Source organism: Corylus avellana, chromosome 3 (genome assembly GCF_965113065.1).
Source record: "Corylus avellana chromosome 3, dhCorAvel1.hap1.2, whole genome shotgun sequence".
In the NCBI taxonomy this organism is placed as follows: Eukaryota; Viridiplantae; Streptophyta; class Magnoliopsida; order Fagales; family Betulaceae; genus Corylus; species Corylus avellana.
Window position 1 is genome coordinate 14,745,610 of NC_142492.1, and position 20,486 is coordinate 14,766,095.

A 20,486-nucleotide genomic window follows, 5' to 3' on the forward strand; every position below is an offset into this window, starting at 1 on the left:
TGTTATAGAATTTCAAATTTACCCTACATTTAAACTTAAAATTATTTTAAAAAAATTGTAAGTATAATTTTAAAAAAAAATAAAAATAAAATTACCCTAAATAGCGGCGACTAAGCAATGTCGCCGCTGATTGAGGCTTAATAGAAAATATTTGCGCCAACAAGTGGCGCGGTTTCTGAAATTTTCGAAGCAAAAATTTTCCCCAAACGCTCGAAAACACGAAAATCCCTAAAATTTTCCCCTCCCTCAAAAGCACTCAGCTCCCTCATCACTCTCACTCTCGATCTCTCTCCCGCTGCTCTCCCTAGCTCACCCTCTCTCTTACTCCGTCGTTTCGTTCTCCTCGCGCGGTAGTCTCCGCCTCGCGTTGGAACCGTGCCTTTGAGCGGTACCATTTGGAGCGTTCCTGTTAAAAGTTTCGAACGGCTCGTCGTTTCGGCGGTGATCATGGAAGATACAGAGACCTGCAGTAGCAAAGCCGTGGATTTCGCGCCGACTCTTAGTCGGAAGCAGAGGCAGAAGGTCGAAGTGTACAATCAAGTTCTTCATCGTCTCAGAGACTTGAGCTTCGCAGAGACCAGTCTTCCTGATTTTGAGGATGAGCTTTGGGTGCATTTTCATCGCCTCCCTGCTAGGTTCCCCCAAACCGTGACTTTACTATCTTTTGTTTGATCATTAGTTGAATTATCAAAATTCACAACTGGTGATTTATTTATTTATTTATGTGTGAGTACTTAATTGTGGCTTTCAAGAATGGACCTCCATATCAAAGGTGTTGATGTTGTGGAGTACTTACAATCAGAGCTGCTGTTTATTGATCTAATTTGCTAATAATAGGTATGCATTGGATGTGAATGCCGAGAGGGCACAAGATGTTCTTATGCACAAAAGATTATTGCATATGGCACGCGATCCTGCCACCAGACATGCAATTGAAGTCCGTGTGGTGGAGGTAATTTATACGAGAAACTGTGCTTGGATCAAGAATTCTTGGCTCTATGCATTTTTCTTCTGAATTTTCCTCTTTATTTTCCTCACCATTTACTATAAGTTTAAGCTTCTGGATTAATAAGTGTTGATTTAATACTCTGTTATATAATTCTTTTTTTTTTTTTGGATGATTTATATAAATTCATTATTTCCATTTATACTATGAAGTTTGACTACCAGGATGATTTAGAATTGGGCACATTTTTGGAAATGGTTGGTTTTCTATAGGTCTCTTGAGGTGATTGACATATTGACCATGCAAAAAACTAGACGCAATTTTATTATAATTTCATTTTTCTTTAACTTTTTTATTTATTTTTGTTGTTGAAATAACTTGTGATTGGCCAAATGCATCTTAAACATATGCAGGTTCATTTTTCTACTGGTGGAAATTGTAGTTATTCTTTTCATTCGAACTCTCAAATAAAAGTGGATGCTCAATGTTCTGATCATTCCAGCGAAAAGTGGTATGGTTAAATGGCCTCCTTCTATTTCTTTAATGGGATTATCAATTATTTAATAACTTGTGTGTTGGAGCCACCGGATACAAGCAAGTGATTACATGTTGAAGATACACAAAATGGCATGACTGATATTCGTCTTTGTTCCCGGTAAAGAATTTTAAATGGTTTTCTCCTGATTATGAGATTTTTCTCTAATTGCCCTTAACATGATATTTTGTGGTCAATTATTGTACTGTTCATATATTTTGTCTTTCAAATTAGTGTTGAAAATTTGGTATGCAACTGATGTGGATACTTTATAGATACGATCGAGTTGCAATACTGACATGGGCGCATTAGGTTTGGCAGGATTTTATAAGTTTTATTATACTAGATAGTTCAAGAAAAAGAATAATTTCTGGTTTGATGCAATAGGTATGAAGTCTCTTCTGTAAAAGTGAATGAGAAGAGTTGGGAAAATTTCCATTCATACCATTGAAATATTCAGGATCCCGACGGTAAAGTTTGAGGAAGAATAAGTTTTTCTATTACGTAAGTTTTCTCCTACCAGAAGAAGTTGAGATCCGTGGCTTCATCAGATATTCTCTCCTGGTTGGGGAAAACTACACATTTAACTCATACTGGTTTGTGACTTTGCTTTGAACAGTTATATATCCTTGGACCTTTCTTAGACATTGCAATATGTATCCTATTATTTATACATTCTATTTTGTTTGTGTGTATTTCTTATGATTTTTCTCTCATCTATATTCAACTTAATGTTGCTTGCTTTCTTTGTGGATGATGAGATCTTCAAAATATTTTTACCATAAACAAAAAATTTTCATAGATTGCTCGAAGCTTTTATAGGTTTAGTTAATTAACGCTGTAATAGTTTCCAAAATTTGCAGGGCAATGCATGAAATTACAATTTCAACAAATGACAAGCCCAAACTTTTCAGTCAGGTTGCTGACCTCTCTCTCTCTCTCTCTCTCTCTCTCTCTCTCACATAGGGAGCATGTTGAACTTTATTTGTCTTGAACCATTTCTTGGAACCATCTGTGTTGTATGACTTCCAATGTCCACTGTTTTCAGCATCAGAAACATATCCAGGATAGCTCTAATTCTTATTTTAGCATTATTTCTTAGATGTGTGCTGCATAATATGTGGCGTGTCAATATTCTTGACGTTTATGAGGCATCTACTCGAGATTAAAATTTTTGAACAAGGTGATAAATATATTGCACAAGAGAGATTTATGTTTGATGCTGCTAATGGGCATTATTGTTTTGAAGGCTGGAATTCTACAATCCGCTTCAGTAATGTAACATTAGATCCATACCCCTTACTGGACCTGATTTGAATCATTTGCTGATGACTCCTAGAACCGTTTGGCAGCCAAGCTTTCATCTCCCCAAACTTCAACCTTTAGTGGGGGGCATCTAGAATGCTTGCTGCTATTTAGAAATGATTTGATATCTTATGCTCAATTTGTTCTCTCAAACTTTAGTGCTCTATCTTTGGCTCTATTGTTTCTTCTTTGCTCGTCCTTCCTGAGGCCCTTCTTTCACCATGCTTATTTATGGACATTTTTGTTATGGCTCGATGTTGTGTGGCAGAAGCTTGGTTGGTGTTTTGACATTTCATAGTAGTTTTTGGTATATTGGTAGTTATCAGTCAATTGAAACTCTAAAGAAGCATTTCTCTCCTTCATCCATCATGTTCTAGTTACATAATCCTCCGTTTTCTTTTTAGTCTCCTGCCCACAGTCCTAAGGATTTATTTTCCAATAAGATTTACTATCTTGTTCTTTCCTAGTTTTATTGAATTTCTGTTTATATATGTTGCCTAGTCCTGATTTTATTTACAAATTTTTGAATTTTCAATGTCCACTAAATACATATTATGGTGGATTTCACTCCATATGTTTCGATCCATTGTTCACAAGTAACAGAAACATCTACTTCTTTGTACCCTTACCCTTGTTTCATACGTATCTTTGTCACCACCAAAGCAAGTTCTCTGTAATTCATATGCCTTAAGACAGATTGCAACAGATCAGGCTTCTGCAAGATCTGATGGTGGATAGAATAGTTGATTTGATACTTATATGTGGAACTTCCAAAAGTAATTTACTAGTTAGATATTCTATCTATATCAATACTATCCATATTGATATTTTTTCTTTCTTTTCAGTTACTATTTTAATTTGTGATGATGCAATTTCAGTTGAGTTCCTTACTGTATGACGTTGGCTTGAACATTCAAGAAGCGCATGCTTTTTCCACTACAGATGGCTACTCTTTGTTTTTTTTTGTTGTTGATGGCTGGGCACTTGAGGTATTTCTTTATTTGTTCTCATTTTCTTGATTGTAATATATTTTTTCATCAATTAATTACTAGTCCTAGGAAAGGCAGGTATTTGTTTTTTCGTCTCTGATTCCTTCAAAATCCCTTTTTTTAAAAAAAATTCATGGATTCAATGATAAAAAATTTTGTGGGGATTTCGTCTTGTTTGGTGTATGAATTTGATTGTATCTGATTTCTGTTCCCGTAGATTTTGAATCCATGATCGTTAATTTCTAGGGCTTGGAATTTAAATTCGTCTCGCATTTAGGGGCTGTATATATGTATGTTAAATGGTTGTGTTTGTTGGCCGTGAAATTGTGAGAAAATGACTCGAATTTGGGACCTGTTTCAAGTTGGAGTTTGAATAGCGTCCGCGATCTCTGTTCTTAAATTAATATGCGCCAACTTTCTGGATCTAAAACAATTTTTTTAAAAAAAAACTAGAAAATATAAAATTTGAAGTTGGGTTTTCTTTACCTTTGCATGCAGTTTTTTTTTTTTTTCTTCTAATTTCCTTTCTTTCCAATTCATGTTTGAATCCCTGGGTTTGGTATTCTGATATATTCTGGATCTGATTGCAGGGTGTGTACAAGTGTAGGAGATGTTAGAGCAGTTACTAATATTTACCCAAGGGGATTAATCCTCTGGACATGTAAAGAGCTTGGAAATGCTCTTAGGGGATCACCAATTGACACCTTGATCAGGTCTTGTCTTTTGCAAGAACGACAGGGAGGTGGAAATTTCTGGTAATAACTGCCTTTTCTTGTCTTGTCTTGAATATATGGCTTCTAGCATTTGTGGTCATTATGTTTTAGCATTAATTTTTGTCTAGGAATAAAATATATGTCGTTTATTGTTAAAACACACATTAACTATATGATTATGGTGATCAGAGAATACTATTATAGATGGGCTTTTGAATCCATTTCTTTGCTTTCTCGTTTTGATCCTTGTAGCAAGCATAAGAATCTATGGTTAATGCTAGGCAATAGAATTCCTGGCATTACCAACCCAGCTTTCATAATATACCCTGTTGTTTGTGATTATGAAAATTTTGGTACTTGAAGAATTTGGCAAACATGTCTGGTCATCTCATGGTGCTGAAGGATTGAGTTAAATACTTGTTTAACAATGAGTGCAAGGTAATTTATATGCTCAATGTGTGCTATGATGACATGATGAAGCAATACAAAAGCATTGCAATTAATCAGTTTAAGGCCAACATGATTTACATTTCTTTAACTAGAAGAACACTCTGCAATCAGTGAGAAAATGGAAGTTAGTTCCATTTAATACTAGAATAGTTCATAACTTATTTCATTTTTTTGTGTGTTTTTGAAACCCTATTCTAGCGATAACAGAATTTTTCCTTCTTTTGGTACAAGTACTCTGTTTTATGTCTTTGTATGGGGTGAGATAATTTGCTGTATACATGAATAGGCCTATTGTCTATGTGGTGATCATTTGATTCTAATAAAACAAGTTTCCCTTTCTCACTTCTCAGGCTTTAGATTTCTGGCCAAACAGGAGCTCACAGGAAGATTTCAAAGGTTGTTGTAAACTGATTTTAGGAGATTGGTTTTCTTAATTTCTTGGAGAGGTAATACCCAATATGATTGTTGGAATTTTTGGATTTCGAGCAACAATTTATGCTGATTTGGACATAATGTTAAGGTTTTTTGGAGATCTTTATAAGCACAATTTTAGGGTTAAAATAGAGGACTTGAGGGTACTAAAAATCTATTGTGAGGTCTTGAGTGTCAAGCTTTGTGTTTCTGCCGGAATATGTATTATAATTTAGCTAGTGATTTTGTAATAACTTTGTGTATCTCAGACTTGTATTATTGTGTGCAGGAGGGATATTTTTTAGGATGGCTAATAATGAAGAGACAGGTAGCCCAGGTTGGGGTGCTTCGTTTGAGGTTACCCTCCAGAAAAGCAGCTGCCTTTTAAATACAAAGATCTTTCATTTTGCTTCCCTGGAGGCTTGGAGGTTGGGTGTATGCTTTTTGGGTCAATTTTTGGAATGATCAGTTTGTGTATTTGAAAGTTAGGAGCTATATTTCTTATTGCTCATGACTTCTAGTTGTTCAGCTGCTGTGGAATCATAACTTTAGTTATCTCGAGCGATTTGACTATAAATAGGCTTGATGTAATTCTCATAACTGTTATATAATAACATCTATTATAAGCAGGTTTTTTATTTTTATTTTTTTATTTTTATTTTTTAAATATCATTAGCGGCGACCTTGAGGTCGCCGCTAATGATTTTTTTTATTCTTACGATTATCAATAGCGGCGACCTAGATGTCGCCGCTACTGTTTTTTATTTTTATTTTTTAAATATCATTAGCGGCGCCGCTAATGATTTTTTTTATTCTTACGATTATCAATAGCGGCGACCTAGATGTCGCCGCTACTGTCCATCAATAGCAGCGACCTAGAAGGTCGCCACTATTGACTATCAATAGCGGCGACATTTTTGTCGCCGCTCTTGACCATCATCAGCGGCGACACTCGGCCCATTTCAAGCTTTTTTGCGGCAACAAAAAAAAGTCAATAGCGGCGACTTTTAGTCGCCGCTATTGACCCATTAATAGTGGCGACCCCAGATGTTGCCGCTATTGATCATCAGTGGCGGATTAATACCAGCCACTGAATAGCGGCCAAGGGTCGCCGCTATTGATCAATAGCGGCGACGTTTTGCTCATTAGCGGCGACTTTGGGTCGCCGCTAATGAGCAAATTTCTTGTAGTACCCTCATATCAAGCATGAAAAATCAGCAAAAGCATCTTGTAAAGATCTCCATATTTCATGCTGACTTGTCACCCCACATCAACCAAAATTCATGGAGCTTATTCAAGCTCCTTATCTCACGGCCTGTCTCCTGTTGATCTATCTTGGTTCTTTAGCTACAGCCTCCTCTGCTTCTTCATTTTCGTCTGCATCACCATCATTCTCTTCTTCTTCTTCTTCTAATTCTTCATTGAGCAGATCTAATGTTACAGCTAGAACAAAGAGATATGCTTTTTTTCTTTTTTTTAACCCATGATTGTTTAGGCTTTTGCGCCAAGTGTTAGAGTATATTGTGATATTATGGAAATATATTAGCATTGATTGAAATCGATAAAATCAAATCAGAATTAAATATATTTGATTTGATTTTATCAATTATATCATTTTGTATTATCTCTCATCTCTATAAATAGGGGTCTCCCATCTCTATGAGGATGGACCATTTGTATTGTAAAATTATTCATTGAATAAAAGCATAATTAATGTAGCCCTTAGGACTTTGTAGGTTATAGACCGAACTACGTAAAAATCTTGTGTCTTATTTTATTATTGTGCAATTTATTATTTCATTATGAATTTCTTCACCAAGAAACTATGCTTGTGATTCAAAAACAAAAACAAGAATAAAAAAGAAACTCTAATTCGAAAAAATAAGTAACACCTAATTCAGAAACTCTAAAACAGACCTCCTCAAGTATTTTTAGCAAAAATTAAGGTCTACTTTGGAAGAGTCTAAGCCCTTCACTTGGGGGTGTTAAACGAGCAAGCCGTTCGAGAGCGAGCTCGGGATCGGTTTGTATAAGTTCGGCTCGTGCTTGACTTTATTATTAAATGAGGCGTTTCGAGAACATAAATATTGGCTCGAATATTAAACGAAGCAAATTCGGCTCGATTCGGTTAAGCTTGTGAGCAGCTCATATAAGGCTCGAATTGGTAGTTATTCACATAGTTGCTCATATTAATATTAAAAATTGATGATTTTTTTATTTTTTATTTTTTATTTTTTCCCGTAATAGCATCCTTTATAAAATGATGTATTTTCTCTCTCTTCGAAACAAAGTGTCTTGCTGTCTTGACTTAGGCTCCATACTCGGTTAACCAGGCTAAGTAAATGCTCATATGAAAGCTGGCTTCTTGAGCCGTTTAAGAATACTTGATGTTTAAATTTATAATAAAAAAATAAATTAAATATAAGAGCTCCCGAGCTAGCTCAGCTCGACTTATTATGAGCTCGAGCTCGGACTCGATTTTTTTGGCTCGTCTTTAAGTTCGGCTCGAGTAAAATTTAAACGAGCCGAGCCCAAACAAAAAAAGCTCGTTTAAATTCGGTTCGTTTACATCCATACCTTCACTAAATTACAGAAGCTACTAAACTAGGAAAAGAGAATCTTCTGCGATGAGTGAAACTTATTCCAATATCATCAATTGCTTCATCTATGGAGTACAAACTACTCCTTATTGTAAATGTTATTACGTACAAGATGAATCATTAAATTCTCAACAGCTGCTGGTCAGCGCTCCACATAGCCCTGGCTTGACCAGATGAGAACCTCCGGTTACATTGGAGCACGTCCAAGGGGTACTTGTTGGTCCGTTTTGCTTTGAACTATAGAGACTGATGTTAGAGAAGCAAAGCCCTGCGTATGGGGCGCCCTCCAACCCTACTAGATCACCCGCTTGCTCAACCTTCACACCCACAACATTCTTGACAGTTATGCCCTTCACAACCGGGAGAGCCTTTCGGTCGTAGTTGTCATCTGGGTGCCCACCGGAGTTGCCTCCATACTGTATCGCCATTACTGTACCGTCTATAAACACATCAGTTATTGTTATGTTTCTTATGAACGCTCCCCTGCCAACGTTTGACTTCACATGCACGGCAAGTCCAATGTTGTAAAGGTTTAACTGTTCTGCGTACACATTCTCAATCCCACCGGAGGTTTCACTTCCGATTGCAATTCCGGCGAACTGGGTCGTTCCTGTTATCCGTCGGATTGTGATGTCGGAACTTGGACGGCCAAAAGCAATGCCATATTGGTCCCACCCGCTCTTCACAGCCACTAGATCATCTCCAGTTGACATGAACGAGTCCTCTATGCACACATGAGAGCTTGAATCTGCATCATAAATTGTAAAAATATTCAACATCGATTTTTCCTTCCGTAAATCTGCAAAAACTTCATTTTTAAGTTTTTGTCAAAAGTGCGTTTTGACTATTTTTAAGCTTTTTGGACTCTTATAAACGTTTTCAATTATTTTTATCAAATCGGTAATTTTTTTTTCTTCAAACAAATTTTTTTGAGTGTTAAACGCACTTGTAAACCATTTAAATGTACACCCAAACAGTAAATATAGGATTACCTGCGTCAACGCCATCAGTGTTGGGAGAGTCATATGGAGCCAATATTGTAACGTTGCGGACAACAACATTGCTGCAGAAAAAGAAAGATGTATGAGATGATATTACTGCTTCAGCTTCATCCACATTTTGTCAATTTCTCTTAGATATTTATGGTAAAGCTTTGCAAAATAGAGTTGAATTAATAGTTTTACCTGCTATAGACAGGGTGAATGTTCCAAAATGGAGAATTCTGGAAAACCAGATTGGAAATGAGAATGTCTTTGGAGTTCATGAATTCAATGAGACTCGGCCTTGTAAATTTAAGAGTTTTCTGCTTATACATGTCCCACCACTTAGCTCCTTGGCCTTCAAATGTCCCATTATCTCCTATGAAAATAAGAAATTGAGAAATCAAAAACAAAAAACAGAAGATGAAGATTAGAGAATATTAATGCTCAAGGAAACATAAGAGATTTATTATTAAAGTACTAGCAGCAGATTTCTTTTGATTTTTCTTAAGTTTAGGGCATAAAACTACTTTTTGCTTTCTTATGAAAATATATTTCATAATAGCTTCCATTACCTTTACCTATACCATTAAAATATTATTTAAGGAAAACTTCACTTTGCCCGTCTCAACTTCTACCCGATTTTATAAACTCCTGAACTTCCAAATCTCTCATTTTGGACCTCCGAACTTTCAATTACTCTCAATTAGAACTATTCTATTAATTTTAGCCGTTAAAAATACTAAAAAAGTCCAAAATGTCATTGATTTTTTTTTTTTTTTTTAAATAAAAAAACGTTTTGAAAGTTGAAATTTTATGCAAAAGTCAGGGGTATAAACGTCACGTAACGTTTAAAATTTGACGGAGGGGTCCACATTGAGAGTAATTGAAAGTTCAGGGGTCCAAAATAAGAGATTTGGAAGTTCAGGGAGTTTGTAAAATTGAATGAAAGTTCATGGAGCCAAAGTGAAATTTCCCCTATTATTTATTTACAGAATACAAGTTCTCTACCTACCCTAACTTTTTTCACAAAATCCTAACATAATTCCCAATTTAAGACAAAAAAATAAGAAATGACAGAGGAAAGAGAAATGTTTATATTAAAATAGTGCATAAGGAACCACTTTTGGTTCTCTACACATTAAGAAACACTATACCAACTATTGACAGTTGGTTAAATATAGGAAATCTGATATAAGTAAGTTTTTGTGGTTATTTTGAAATTTTTACTAAATATAGGAAAGGAAATGACATATATGGCATTTGTTGCTAGTGGTCTAAAGCAAATTCTTGTTGATACCCACCGGTGATTATCACGTCTTCAACCCCATCTGCATGAATAAAACTCTGATACCTTCCTCCAGGGAGCTCCCTCCCCCTTCCATACGATGGCAAAGGAGCAGTTAAAGGCCAATTCTCAGAATCCTGAAGCATCAAGCGTGGTAGAAAGATCAGCATATCTATGGTTTAAATAAATAGATAAATAAGTTTCTTTCTCTCTCTTTCCACTCTTCTCTTTCATATTTTATATAAAAGATAATAAATTTAGACATTTATTATCATAATTAAAGCCATATTTAATCAAGTTTAGGAGTAAGATAATTAATGAGATTATGAGTATACCTGAGTGGCTTTGATAACAGCACCTTTAGCCAAGTAGAGGGTCATGTGGCTAGTGAGATTGAAGGTCTCCGACAAGTAAACCCCAGGAGGTATATAAAGCACTGTGCCACCTGTCTTCTTCGTTTTGCGAATCTGATCAATCGCTTTTTGAAATGCCTTCGTATTTAACGTCTTTCCGTCACCGACACCCCCGAAGTCCTTAATCGAGACCTTGTCGTTCCGGTTCTTCATCGGTACTATCCCCGAGCATGTTATCGGTTCCGAGAGCGCCACAGAGTTCAGAATGGATGCAATGGTTGAGAAGCAGATGAAAACCGAGACCGCAAATCGAAGCATTTCTGTAAATTTAAGTTTTTCTAAGGGCGTTTAGTGGAGGTATGAATTTTCTATGTTTTCCTAAAGGAATGTTGGGTAGAGCCAAAGAGAAAGGGAATAAAAAGTACCTTAGAGGACAATTTGGATAAGATTAATTGAGAGATAACAAACAAAAAGTTACGTTTTAAAGAAAGAATTGGAAATAGCAACTGATTGAGAGTGATTATAGGGGAAGAGTGAAGATTTCGTCTAGATGAGTTTAACCCGAAATAGCAATTCATAAAATTTTCAAGTAATTTTGTTCTTTTTCCCCTATATTCACTCTCAATCAGTCACTATTTCCAATTCCTTCATGCAAAAGAATTTCCTTTAATCATTGAAGCTGTGTCCAACTATTTCGTTTCGACAATGAAGCCGGATCCATCCATTTTATTTTATTTTCTCTTTGAATGTTTACTTTTTCAATTCATACAATTTTCTAAATAAATTTTTACCAAAAAAAAAAAAAAAACACAAAGAAAGAAAATGCTACCTTGCTCTTGTAAATATAAAGAATCCTTGAAGCATTCCCTTAGTTTTAAAGGTTCTGAAAATAATTTATTGAACAACATTTTGAGTCTTATTAGTTAGAATATTGTAGAAAGTTTCATGTTTGGAGATGCACTCAGCTGGCTAAAATAAATTTCCAAATTATTTTCAAAATAAATACATGTTTATTTTTCAAGACAAAAATTACCGATTTCCTCATTAAAACAAATAACAATAATAATATATATATATATATATATATATATATATATATTAACTTTATTTTAATTAAAATAAATAAAATCATGTTCACGCCTAATAAATATAAAATGAGACAATGATTGTAACCTTTTAATTAAGCCTTCATACATTTTAATAAATAAAGCATCTTTCTAGTAATAAAAAAAAAACATCTCCTTATTATTTATTTTATCTTAAACACTTGTGACCCTCGAACAATTTGAAGTTAGATTCAAACGATCTTCCTAGAATGATCAAATTTATCAAGGAACATTAGATCTGTCCCTACAGCGTTTTTTAACAAGTTAGTTTTTGAAAACCCTAGATGCAAGGGTTGTCCTATTTAAAGGCAAGGATGTGATCTTAGACCCATTTTGCCCATATTTCAAAAACCCTAGACGTAAAGTGAGAGAGTGAAATAAAGGAGATTACACTTGAGGGTTAGTCTCTCCAAAGCTTGGAGGACTCCTACTTAAGACTTAAACATGCTTTTTATTGTTTGTTAAGAGAAATATGTGATTTGTTAAGCTGATTGATAAAATGAGAAAGGAATCTTGTTACTAGTCCAAAAGCAAATCTAACCCCGGGAACGAGTTTCTTGGTGTTAGATTATCATATATATCTACCGATTAGTTTGAAGTAAATCCACAAACCCTAGTTTCTCTTGAAGTTAAGTTGATTTTTTTTTTTTTGGGTGGGGGGGTGGTTTTGCTTAATCTCCAAAATTTATTTAGGGATCTTGTGATTTGTTGAGTTCCAAGCTCGGATTAAACTTCAGGTTGAAGTTTCATGCTTGAAACTTTGGATTCCACCGAAGATCAAGGTAAGCCTCAAAACCCTAGAAATTGCTTAAGTGTTGTAAATTGAGTTTTGAGTGTCTAACCCTAGAGATTCTCTATGGGTTAGTGTTATTAGCAAACAAAATATTTGATGGAAATCCTATAATGCTATGGGATACCTTTTGGAGCGAGACACTTGTAATGTCCAAGTATCTCGGTGGAGTGTAAGTTATTAAAGCCTAGAATGGAGTCTAATTGGGTGCCTATTATAAATGCATAGGTACATTGTAAGTGAGTCAAGGTTTTACCCATGTGTAACCAATTGGATATTGCAAGTATTTTACTTACTGAGCAAAAGAAACGTTTTCAAAATATGTTCAAAGTAAAATTTAGTTATTTGACTTCGAGTCAACGTTGCTTGATATAAAACTTGACTTGAGATATTTTGATGAATTGATGATGTTTTATGAATGTTTATTGATGGTTTCAATGAGTTTTTATACAATCGAGATTTATCATGCTGAAATATGTTAAATATGAGTACTTTGATGGTTTGCTTGACTTATGACATGAATATGTGATTTCAAGATATAGTATACGAATAGTACATTAGCATAAAGATTTGATGGCATGATCACAAGCATGACAGGAAACGAATGAAAATAGCATGATGACATGGTACGGAGACGGTTCCTAGTAGTGGAGGGTATAGAGTTTTCTCACTATTATGGAACAAGTCCCTCATGAAATCGCAACGCATGAACAATGATAATGTATGAAGTTAATGGCACTTGATGACAATGAATGATGTAGATATAGATATATGATGATGATGATTATGGTACATGAACGGCACAATTGTTATGTATATGACAACAATTGAGCATGAGCAAATTTTAATTATCTTGATGGGTATTATATATATATATTTCAATCGACAAGATAGCCACAAAAAAGTAAGTCGCATATTTAAAATAACTAGAGCTCTAACAACAAGATAACTTAAAATATCATAATATAACTTGGCAATAAAAGTCATCATTAGTGTCTTGGTCATACGACAGATGTCAATTCTATCTCTCCAAAATATTACATCTTAAAGACTACATGTGAGGTCTAACATCAAAATACATAAATATCATGGGGTCACAACCGGTATCCTCAACAACTCAAGACAAAATATATAAAACCCAACCAAACCGTATCAAACTCCTCGGCATGCTTTCTCAAAATAAGTTATCCCCTCCATAGTACCAAAAAGATAATGAACATATTCATGTATGCCCATACCCTTTGGTAGAACCATGTAAAACGAACAAAAGCGTAAGTCCACGACTTAATTAGTTAAACACAAGTGAAACATGTCAATATGCAATGAACTCATTTATAAAAATCTAATAAACCACTTGCAGCATCATGTAATAGGGATTTTGATAAGGATTTTGGCAAGTAAGCAAGACAGAAAATCATGCTGATATGTTATAATAAAAATAACATTAAATAGAACATTTGTCTTAAGTCATAACTATCATCCATATGCCATATCTGTACTCATAACCTCTTTTATGGTAAGGTTTGTGCATCTAGTGGGAGAGATGGTACAATTGGGAATTATGACAGCAAAAAATAATTGTGCATCAAAAAATAATAATTTTCATACGAAGATTGAACTTTATGGAGAACATGTAAAGCACTATGCTATTTAAAATTAAATTTCCAAACAAAAACTACTTGTAAAAAACGGCCACTCCTTGGCTTTTGGGCAAAACTTATGCTTCTCGCTTCTCCAAGAACACGTGTAATTTTAGTGATTATGAGACCTTCAGATCTTCTCACCAGTATCTAACAATAAGCAAAGGAGTGTGGGCTCCTTCCTTACTCTTCAAAACTTGAACTTATTCTCGAGAGATAACTCAAGAATATTAGTTCTTAGTAAATACTAAAAAATTGTAGAGATGGTGTATGTTGGTACAATTTCTGGTATGGTGGACCCAAGGGCAAATCGAAGATTCTCTCTTGTTCGCTTTCCTTTGATCCTGTAAACAAGAACATGCGTCAAGAGGATGCACCAGGTGATGGCCGGCGATTCCTCCTCCGCCAAGCTCCCAGATGAAGAAGCCATGAAACATAGAAAACAGAGTAAAACACGAAATGAGTTGGGTGAGAAAGACGCAAAGGAGGGGTATTTATAATACAAAAATCCTCAATAGATGAAAAGTCACCTTTAATGCAAAAAGACGTCCCGCGTAGAGTTGCCTGGAAAAACCAACCAGCGCAAACTCGAAGACAAATAGCATTGCTAGACAAGTCTCGCTACAGAAGAACGTGCAAAATCATGATGACCTCTGAAACCTGAAACATCAATTCTAAAAGGCGTGCAAAGAATTTAATGACCAAGATTTAAAAATATATATATATATATATATATATATATATATATATATATATATATATATATATTTTTTTTTAAAAAAAAAAATTCTCGGTCATGGGGGGTAGTCTATCGACAATCACAAAGAGCCGAGAGCAAACAAATTACACAAATGAAAAAGTTTAAGTGTGTAAAAAATCAAGTGTTCAGATACAAAAAAATTCCAAAGTCAAAGCAACCCAAGTGTTCATAATAGTTCATTATACAGACAAAAAGAAAAATAGCAAAAGACTAAGTTATGAAGAAGGCCCAGCAGCAGCATCATCATCATCGTCGACAAAGTTAATCTTGGGACCAAGAGGCTCGGGGGGTAAGTTGGCCACTGGTCGGAACCCATGCACATTTACCTCTAGAGCATCCGGAATTAAGTCTCTGCCTGTATCCACCATCTCATCAATAATAGCATCAGGAACATCCAAAAAATTTGATGCCACCGTCGCCGGGTCTATGTTGAATCATTCCCGGTGAATGGTGAGGTATGGGCAATTCTTGAAGCCAGGGAACAAAAGACAACTCCGCGAAATAGTGGACTGCTTTAGCTTTCCAATACCGGTACCTGTGGCGAAACTGACAACACCTGGCCTGGGAAGCCTCCAGGTCACGAGCATCCTCTAACTGGGATAATTGAGCCTCGAGTGTCTCGAAAACCTTTCAAAAACCCTCCTCGGAGGTCCAAGCCTGGTGAAGCTCCTCTGTAGCCTTAAGATGCTCCGCAGTCGCCCAAGTAGCAGTGGCATCCATCTCCTTGGTGTGCTTCACCAACTCCTGGCTCTTTTGGTTGGCAGTTTCTAGACAATCTTGGAGTTGTGCGTTGGCCAATCTCAATTCATTATGCCTCTGCTTACTCTCGAAAAGCTCGTCCTCCTTTACCGCTAGCAAATGACAAAGATTTTCTACTTTGGAATCGGGACCCTGAGAACTAGAGGCCCAACACGAGTAAAGCCCCCTTGGAGCCACTTTCGAAGAGGGGGTGTGTGGAGAGGTTGAGGGAACTTCTGAGTATGTTGCCTTTCGCTCGGTCTGATTCCATTCCTATAACCTTTGGACCTCCTCGCAGCTCGGATGAGACTCCTGAGCCTGTTCCTTTGGTGGAGGCTGCTTCTCTTCATGTGGCCTCGGGAACCAAGGGAACCGGTTGCCACTCGAAACGAGACCCGCGATCCACCTTCTACTGAGGGTGTACCTATGGACCCCTCGACTAAACCATCAAACCAAGGCCCCGTGTACTGAGAACAGCCGCTTAGGGGTCATTCCAGGAGGAGTTCACCGATAATTAGGTCATTGGCCTCGGGCTTGAGCTGGAATCCTTTGTCTGCCGTTACCAAATTGCTTCCGGTAGATTACACCCAGGGAGAAGGTCAACTCACTCCGGAGATGTTTGTAGATAAGTTGATCCACTGTCATTACTCAGTGAGTTGCTTACGCCTTGTCTCTTAGATGCCCTTGTTGTACCTGACATGATTTTCTTTTGTGTAATGCTCTACCCTTATTGCAGGTTGGTACAAATAATTCCAAGAAGGCCTACGGGAATATACTAACGAGAGAGCTGATCTTCAGGATTTAGTTCGGAAGATGAGTAATCGACAAGAGGGCACCGAGGAATTAGTCTCAGCAACTGGTTTTGGTGGAGCAGGACCCTGAGTTCGGGGACACGAAGAAGATTTAGAAGCCGAATCTGAACCTCTCAAAGTTGAAGCCTTGACAACAGCCGGCCGGTCCAAAGAAGACACGTTCTTGTGTGCTCGGGTCTTCTTGCTTTGAAACCAAGCAGGCGACTTCGAAGCCGCTTTGTCAGTGGGGGGAGTTGGTTTCTTGGGATTCCCCTAACGATCCCAAACAACCTTATCAGCAAGAATCTAGCATCCCATGTGCTCGCGGAGAGTAGAATCATTAACGATGTTCCCCAAACACATCTGGTCCGCGTTCTCGGGAAGCTGAGAGAATGCCAAGCTATGATCCACCCGACCTTGCTGCTCCGGGTTTAGTTTGCGGCACTCCTTCCCTGCCAAAGGAAAAGGAAATGAGTACTTGTTGAATATACAAAAGAAAGAGAAAGGAAGAGTCGGGAACGCTCAAAGCTTTCTTGGGAAACACCCCACTCTCGGGGAATGGAATGTTGCAGGGGCAGGACCTCGGATGTCGATGCCTCCCAAGCTCCGAAAACATAGAAAAACCTCTCCGCCCAATGCTTATTGTTGGAATATGTACTCCCGAGCTCAATAAATTGGTTCTTCCCGTGAACCATGAAAGTTACCATCTCGAAAGTAGGATAAAAATGGGGCCCGTATATGTTTAGAAATTTGGAGATCGACAAGGTCTTCCCCAGAAACTTAGAAGGCCATAGCAGGAACGTGGCTAGAAAATACCGCCAACTATTTGGCATTAGTTGCCCAGGGGCTACCCCTAGGAAAGACAACATCTCCCTTATGATGGGAGAAAAAGGTAGACGAACCCCCGCCATAGACATATGCTCATAAATACATATGTCGCTAGGCCCGTCAATCATTCTGGTGGAGCCATCTGGAAAATGTAGAGAAATTGAAGGAGGAATATCACAGTTATGGCAGAGTACCTTTTCATCTGCCACTGAAAAATAGGATCTTTGCCAACGGGGAAAATCCAAGCACAAGGAGGAGGAAGACCCTTCACCAAATTGACACACTTTGGCAGATGAGCCACCCAAGCGACGAACCAGAGGAACCTCTGGCGACTACTCATCGGCGCTTTCACCAGCAGGAGGTGGAAGTTGTTGAGAAGACATGACCATAGAGAAAGCCAAAACACACTATACTTCGGTGAAACAAAGTTAGAAGTTTTGAAGGTTTGAGCGATGAAGACCAATAGTAAAACCTTTATAGAATGAGAAACCTCGGGTGAATCAACAGAGCATTTAATGCAGAAACATCATGAGCCTACAGTCACGCCTGAACCAAAGAGACTCAAGCCATCTTTTCCTTTCAAAGGATGCGACCAAAGGCGCCTCCCACGGACCGACACCTGTCTCGCTGGTTCTTGCGCTCGGATACAGACCACACCCAAAAGGACACTTAGACAAGCAACGACGCATTTATACTAATAAAAAAATAATAATTTTGAAAATAAAAAATTGCAGCTAACCACCGGATATTCAGGGCAAATAGATGTCAGATCCCATAAGTGGTTAAGACGCCAAAATCAACAGCTATAGGAAACCAAGTGGAACAGTCCGCCCTAAAAAAAAAAAAAAAAAAAAAAAAAGACAAAAGGAGCCACCCCCAAGATTTGAATTCTCTTCTCCAGAAGTCTTGACAGAAGGAATTCGGGGGGCAATTGTTACACATAAACCCACCACTAAGACCCATGGGCCAAGGATCTAGCGTCCACAGGAAACCTAATACGCTCATGTGGGCTTTGTGGGTGCGGTCCAATATGAAGTCCATAGATACAGCGTCGTCTCCTGAACGCCTGGGCCATTTGCTCAAACCTATGAATACACCGGACCGAATCTTCTATACTTAATGACCAGATATGCTTGTTACAATCAGAACGCGCTCCGACTGTAGAGACAGCTCAAATGTGTCAAGATCCTCGGAACGGTTACACTTTGCCCTTAAAAGAATTCTCGATGGTTATGCACCATCCTTGGAATCCTATTAATGGCGATAATGGTTTCATATCAACTATAATGGATAGGGAACATGAATATTAACTCCTCCAACTGTTATGCCCAAATCCCAGATTCTCCTCCCGGTCATCATAGTTGCACCAACATGATTAGCTATAAAAGACCTCATCTCCGAAGAGACAGGTACACATGGAATGCCATACTAAGCTTTATACTAAGTTTACACAAGCACTGACTTAAGCATCGGAGGAGGAATTGCTGGCCATCACCCAGTGCGTCCTCCTGACGAGTGTTCTTGTTTATTGGATCAAAGGAAAGCGAACAAGAGAGAATCTTTGATTTTCCCTTGGGTCCACCCTACCGGAAACTGTACCAACAGTATACGTGTTTTTGTAAGAGCTTTAGACTTCTATATTTATAGGCTTGAAATACTAGGAGAGGTGCTAGATCTAACCATATGGAACAAGTAGTAGAAAAACTTATAGTGCCCCGAGTAATTACTAGACTATGTTTAGCTTACATGGAAGGTTAGCAAGATTGTTTGGTTCATTAAGGTTCGTTGGAAGAAAGAACTTTGGAATTTTTGGCTTCTGGCCAAACATTCATAAGGGGGAACACCGAACATTCGCTCTGCAACCCTAGAACCATCGGGTAATAGTACACTGAACGTTCGCAAGGGAACCACCGAACATTTGTTGACTAAATTTTGAACCATTGGGTAATGACCAAATGTTCGACCTGCAACCCTAGAACCACTGTGCAATGTACACCAAACATTAGCCTAGGGACCACCAAACATTCCCTCACCTACAAGAATGTCATAGCAGCGCCCTCAGCTTTTCCAACCCTATAAATACCCCCTCGCATACCCTTCTAACCCTCATTCCTCCCTCTAAGCCCTAGAGTGTTAGTAAGTTTTTTAAGAAGGATGAGACTTTTCTAGGAGGCCATGCTTCTAGAAAGGTAACCGTCTTAACTTGAATTGTTATTTACCTAGTTTTTATGATGGTTAAGTGTTTTCCTTATTTTGGTTGTTAGATTTGGGCTTAGGTTGTTGTTTTAGGTTTTAATCTTGGTTTAAGTTTGGTGTTGTTCACAATTACCTACCTAAATTAATAGGCAAATAATTATGTGTTTTACGCAAGTGCACGAGGTCAACACAATAGTATAGTGTGCAAATACGGAATCATTCCCATGAGGATTGCTGAATCTTGCTTAAAATCAATTCCAAAAGTAAACTAAAAGAAAGATTGCGTTGATTTGAAAATGATAAAAAGGTAGGGCTTTGATATCCACCACTAATTATATTAAGCTAATATATCAATATGCCAATGTTTTGATCAAGTTATGTCTATCTAATGTTTGTCAACCTAAGGGCATGGGTGTATACTCCTTAAGCTATATATTTCCTGAAGCAACGAGTTAGGCATGGGTATATACTCTAACTCTTTTCTTTCCTAAAGGATTTAGCATGGTATATACTAACTTGTTCTTTAGAAAAGCATATGTTCTATGGAAATTGACAAACACATGAGGCCTAGGGCATGAGTGTATACTCTCGGTTCCCCATGTTGATTAACTCAAGAATCCGGTGTGGATATCTTTTGTTACTTATGTTAAACCTAGGACTTGGTCATCCAAATTGATTTAACTAACTAGTTCATACCACATGCATGTGTTGATCAGGCACACACATATGAGGAATTCATGCAAGCAGGTATTAATCAAGTTAAATAGCACAACAAGATTATCACAAAGGCGCCAATATTGAAATATTAACAAAACATAACTAGGGCTTCAATCAAGCCCTACTAATTAAATTAGCTACACATAGAGTTGATGTTAAACATCTTCATAAAAGAGAAGAAAAGAAAGGAAAAGAATAAACCCAAGACTTGAACTTGAAGAGCTCCTATTCTTCTCCTTACAAAGCATATCTATTCTAGAGGCATATGGGTCTATTTATAGGCTTTAGAAGTCCTTGACAAAGTAGTAAACCTAGGGATTTTGTAGGGTTTCGAAACCTATTACAATTGG

The 20,486-nt window shown here is 37.3% G+C and overlaps 2 protein-coding genes across 3 annotated transcripts; one reads left to right on the plus strand and one right to left on the minus strand.

Annotated features, from left to right (window-relative positions):
* The first annotated feature begins 197 nt into the window (after positions 1–197).
* On the plus strand, positions 198–5,973 carry LOC132190412 (serine/threonine-protein kinase STY46-like). Of its 2 annotated transcripts, none has more exons than XM_088514819.1 (8): positions 198–635; positions 838–952; positions 1,360–1,457; positions 2,345–2,399; positions 3,665–3,775; positions 4,366–4,530; positions 5,289–5,384; positions 5,639–5,973. In XM_088514819.1, the coding sequence occupies exons 1-6, from the start codon at positions 448–450 to the stop codon at positions 4,390–4,392; spliced, it is 594 nt and encodes a 197-aa protein (XP_088370945.1). In that variant the 5' UTR covers positions 198–447; the 3' UTR covers positions 4,393–4,530; positions 5,289–5,384; positions 5,639–5,973. The 2 variants fall into 2 exon arrangements, with proteins under 2 accessions (XP_088370945.1, XP_088370946.1); XM_088514820.1 differs by having other exon boundaries at positions 5,289–5,334.
* Positions 5,974–7,842: 1,869 nt separating this feature from the next.
* On the minus strand, positions 7,843–10,975 carry LOC132175519 (putative polygalacturonase). The gene is made up of 5 exons (XM_059587489.2): positions 10,553–10,975; positions 10,234–10,354; positions 9,134–9,308; positions 8,942–9,012; positions 7,843–8,697 (listed from the first exon to the last, which is right to left on the minus strand). Exons 1-5 carry the CDS (start codon positions 10,886–10,888, stop codon positions 8,078–8,080), a joined length of 1,323 nt encoding a protein of 440 aa, XP_059443472.1. The 5' UTR covers positions 10,889–10,975; the 3' UTR covers positions 7,843–8,077.
* Between the last annotated feature and the right edge of the window lie 9,511 nt (positions 10,976–20,486).